Raw genomic sequence first — 5066 nt, forward strand, 5'->3', positions numbered from 1 at the left:
ACGTAGAAAAAAAATAAAAGTAGTTACGAAGCAGCTTAGCCAACATAAAAAAAGTAAAAAACGAAAACAGCTGCAACCGGAGGTTTAAATCCGCTTTTCTGCTCGAGGTTTATTTAATTTTTTTTTAACAATGTCTTGCAAATTTGTTTGTACGCGTTCAGCCCGGGGCGTCTGAAGTGCCGAAGTTTGCTCAGGACGAGTTTTAAGGAGTGCGGAGGAATTTTTTTGTTCGGGCCTCGCTCAAAGGTACAGGTAGTTAACGCTAACGCTAATGCTAATACAAACACTAACGCTGAAGCCTAACGCTTGTCAAGCATGCTAGTTGTGTTTACAAATTAGCATGTGACAGGACCTGACAACAACAACAACAACAACCAGGACTCCTCTATATGCATATAAAACACACAAAATATCAAATACAATCGTGATAAAGGTTGTCGCTGTGGAAAGAACACCATGTTTGCTTGATAAAAAATAAACACGTTAACATTAACAACGTTACTCCTGCGTACTTAAAAAAAGCAAAACCTGATACGCGAAAATAAAATTGTCTTTTAGGACAGATTTTAAAATGTGTATGCTAATCCGCTAGCACAGCCACCATCTTTGCTAGCTATCTTTGCTAGATCCACTGTTTTTGTTTACATAACATCTCCTCGAGCGACTGCACAAACAACAGACGATATTAAACTCATACATATTAAGCTTAAATAAATAAAAACAACAACAGGACTCTTTTAAACACTAGCAAGCTAGCGGAGTGTCTCATGTAGCTAATACACCAGCTTTCTATTTTTGACTTGTGTAATGACATTACTGATGTCCTCGTGTAATGCTAATCTTTCTGGCTCACATAGGGTTTTATATAATAATAATGATTATTTATGTACCAAAAAATTGTGTGTGTAGAATTCTAATGAATAAATAAATAAATAAATAAATAAATCTCTGCCAACCCTGCTGGAACCCCCCCCCCCCCCCCCCCCCCCCAACAATATGAACCATTGCAGAAATTCTAATGGTTTTTATTACTAATACCATTACAAACCTTCAGTTATTAACCAATAAAAATTACAAAACTTAGTAGGTCCTTATTGGTATCCACTAGACATAACATGCCACCAATAGAAAGCATCAAATGACCAGAGACCCACAAGGACCATTACAGCTTCTGTTAAAACCAATATGATTCCCATTAAAACCATTACAAATTCTATGAGTGTTTATTGTTTTGTGTTTTTTTTTTTTTTCAGGGACGTTAATATCATCAGTAGAGCGTTTCTAATGTTTCTAACGTATCGCTTTACAATTGTATCCGTTTTATTATTTATACCTTATTGACATCCATCACGTTAATCTTGAAAAAGAAAATGATGGATTGAAAATGTCCTCATAAAAATATTTACCAAATAAAAATCTAAATAAACCTTTAGGGAGGGTGGGTAAAAAAAAAAGTAAGTAAGTAAATAAATCACAGAAATCACCTGTGCATGGAGAACATGGAGCTCAACAAATGATTAAATAAGTATATAAATAATATTTCGTGTCCTATCCAAGGTTAATTTTCACTTTGTGTTTGTTCAAACCTCCTTTAAAAAAAAAAAGAAAAAAAAGAGCAAAACAAAAGGGCTCAGTTCGCGTCTCATGGCTCGTTTATCATCTCGTTATCATCTTCAGAAAGAACACTGCAATCCAAAACACACACACGACATGTTTTTGATTCACTTTGTGCGCGGAGTCCTGGAGTTTCCCCTTAGGAATGCAACTCTAGTATAATTGTAGAATTTGTATTACAAAATGAAGAATCATTATGTTTTTCGGTGGGACTCGTCTGTGTGCCGTGTGCTCAAACTTGAGCCATTATGTATATAAAGCTGCTTGCTTTGCTTCTCCAGGCTCCCTTTGTCAGGAGGAAGGACTCGGAGGCAGCATGGCCGACGCTCAAGAGCAGTCCAGTGTTCCGAACGGTGAGGCATTAGTGTCGTCTCTCTTCGACGTTTTTGTTCTCTAGTTTGAATTCGCGCATGACATCTACAACTACATCTACTCGCTGATCGTAATGTAATTGCAAGTGTGTGTGTGTGTGTGTGTGTGTGTGTGTGTGTGTGTGTGTGTGTGTGTGATTTAATCCTCTAGGTGGCGCTGATGATCCAGAACCGGAAAAAGGAAGAGGCAGCAAAAGCTCCTCGACTTTACCTACAGAGGATCTGATACGACCTGATTCAGGTAGTGACTACTAGAGTCATTCATTCAGATGAATCATATCCCAGTATGATGATTTGTTCTGAACGAGTCACTCTAGTTTTCAATTCACCAGAACATATCATTATACTGGAATTTGATTCATCTGAACAAATCTCTCTAGTATCCAATTCAACAGATGGATCAGATACCAGTATAATGATTCGTTCTGGTGAATTGGATACCAGTGTAATTTATTCTGAATAATCAGATACCAGTATGACAATTCATTCTGGTGAACTGGATACAAGAGTGATTTGATCAGATGAATCATATCCCAGTATAATGATTCGTCCTGGTGAATTGGATTCTAGAGTGATTTGTTCAGATGAGTCAGATCCCAGTATTATAATATGTTCTACTGAATTAGATTGAGGATTAATGTGAGTGAATCTGATGCTAGTGTGGTGTTTTGTGCAGGTGAATCAAACACCAGTATGACAGTTTATTTCAGTGATTCGTACTCTAGTGTGATCTTATGGTTCCGAAGAATCGTATACCGGTGTGATCGGTTTAGCTGCGTCAAGGAGTTGTTTTTATCCTTATAGTTACATATATATGTCCATGAGTTTAATTGGGTGTCATACTACTTTTTCAGATACTTGTCCTTTTTTAGAGCACTGGTTAATTGATGGAAGTCGATTTCTTTCTATTAGAATTGAGCCCACAGCAGCCGCAGCCAGCTGCATTAGAGGAAGAGGAGGAGGAGGAAGGGGACACAGACAGCATGGATGGCAGCCTTATGTACTCTTTTGTGGAAGAGGGAAAGGAGCAAGACAGTGAGGGCAGCGGGCGAAGAGAGCGAGCGAAGAAAGACGAGAGCAGGAGAGCAGGCCGGAAGCGGAACCGACCCACGTCACGCCACTCCTCCAGCTCTGACGATGATGATGACGACGACGATGATGAAGAAGAAGATGATGATGATGATGATGATGATGCAGAAGATGAAGAGGAGAATGAAAAGGAAGAGGAGGAAGACATGGAGGCATGGTTTGGGGCAGAGGTAAAGGAAATGGGCGGGCCTAAGTGGCGCGCAGTGCCGTCTCTGCGGGCTCGGGAGATTGGGAAGAACTCTGCACAGTTTGCGCGGAGTGTGTGCGGCTCTCGAGGCCTGGTCCAGCGCCTGGAGCTGCAGGCTCGGCTGGAGCGGCACAGTGGGTGCGTCAACACGCTCCACTTTAACCCCTCCGGGACACGCCTCGCTTCGGGCAGTGATGACCTGCGTGTGGTCATCTGGGATTGGGCGAGACGCCGTGCCGAGCTCGAGTTCGACAGTGGACACAAGAGCAACGTCTTTCAGGTGAGAGATGTGTATCAGTTGCAGTTCTAGACAGAGACTCAAACGCAATTTTTCATCATCAAATAAAATTTTTGCGGTTGATGTGTATCAGTCTGTTGATACTGATTTATCATGATATCCATATTGATAATGAAATTGTGGACATGTGATTTGATGGATCATTAAAAAGTGAGTCAGTCCGATGATTCCAGCGAATCAAAACACCATTACTTACAATAGCTGCTTGAGTTGTTTTGGTGAATCGATTCTCATTTGATTCTTCAAAACGACTCTGCTGACTCTTTTGATTTATTCTGGTGAATCAGATACCGGTTCGTTGATTTGCTTCAGCGATTTGCTTTGCAGTCAGCTGAGAATTTCCAATGAATCCATATTCCAGTCAGTTTACTCGGTATGTTTGATTTTCTGTATTCTGTTCTTTCGTTCTACTGAATCACAATAAAGATGTGATCCTGATTTGTGTTTCCTTCTCTGCATTGCAGGCGAAGTTTCTCCCTCATAGCGGAGACTCCACGCTGGCCATGTGTGCTCGGGATGGGCAGGTCAGAATAGCCGAGCTGTCTGCCACGCAGCGCTGCAAAAACACAAAACGAGTGGCTCAGCACAAAGGCGCCGCACACAAGGTACAATGAAAGCATATTGAATTAATACAGGATGCCCAAAAGCCTTTCTGTTTTTGATACTGTCTAGATATGAGAATGTTTTGTCTGCGTGTGTGTGTGCATACGTGTGTGCGTGCGTGCGTGCAACTCTGTGTGTGTGTGTGTGTGTGTGTGTGTGTGTGTGTGTGTGTGTGTGTGTGCAATTTGTTTGTGCTATGTCCTTACTTGCTTGTGCGTGCGTGTGTGTGTTTTAGCTGGCCCTGGAGCCGGATTCGCCCTGCTGTTTCCTCTCCACAGGAGAAGATGCCGTTGTGTATGGCATTGACCTGCGAATCGATCGACCTGCCAAGTGAGTCTAATAGAAATCTGTGAAAACGTCACATTCTGAAACGCAGATTACAAAAAAGAGGCTAAAATTCATTGTGATGAATCCAATGCAGTTTGGCTGATTTGTTCTATTGAATCACATGCCTGTCAGTTGATTCGTTATTGTGAATCAAATTCCAGTTGGCTGAATTGTTCCACTGAATCACATGCACATTAGTTGGTTTATTATGGTGAACAACTGTTAGTTTTGGTAAATTACATGCTTTCACATTTAAGCTTTAGACCGATAGACAATCATATCTTGTCTGCCCTAGCTGACGTAGAGCTACACGTCTTGTAGTGGTTTAAAAAAAAAAGTTCCTGTACAGCATTTGTTTCCTGAGAGATAATTATAGTTATTATTTTTTTCTGGATTTTAGCAAACTGGTGGTAGTGAAGGAAAGCGACAAGAAGGTGGGTTTGTACACCATCTACGTGAACCCGGCCAACACGCATCACTTTGCCGTTGGAGGAAGAGATCAGTACCTAAGGTAAGGCTTTGTATTCCGAGTACATTAATGCCGTGTCTCCTCTTCTCTCACCGAGTCTCTGTAATT

At 41.1% G+C, this 5066-nt stretch overlaps 1 protein-coding gene across 2 annotated transcripts in view; it reads left to right on the forward strand.

Moving 5' to 3' along the window:
• dcaf8 (DDB1 and CUL4 associated factor 8) overlaps positions 1-5066 on the forward strand; it is a 10011-nt gene continuing 4945 nt past the window's right edge. For both annotated transcript variants that reach the window (XM_053681329.1, XM_017472154.3), the window contains exons 1-7: positions 1-246; positions 1896-1967; positions 2137-2226; positions 2898-3541; positions 4024-4164; positions 4398-4492; positions 4890-5000. In XM_053681329.1, coding sequence (XP_053537304.1) covers positions 1931-1967; positions 2137-2226; positions 2898-3541; positions 4024-4164; positions 4398-4492; positions 4890-5000 — 1118 coding nt within the window. In that variant the 5' untranslated portion in view covers positions 1-246; positions 1896-1930. The remainder of the gene's footprint in view (positions 247-1895; positions 1968-2136; positions 2227-2897; positions 3542-4023; positions 4165-4397; positions 4493-4889; positions 5001-5066) is intronic.

This window comes from Ictalurus punctatus, chromosome 7, assembly GCF_001660625.3.
Source record: "Ictalurus punctatus breed USDA103 chromosome 7, Coco_2.0, whole genome shotgun sequence".
Classification (NCBI taxonomy): Eukaryota; Metazoa; Chordata; class Actinopteri; order Siluriformes; family Ictaluridae; genus Ictalurus; species Ictalurus punctatus.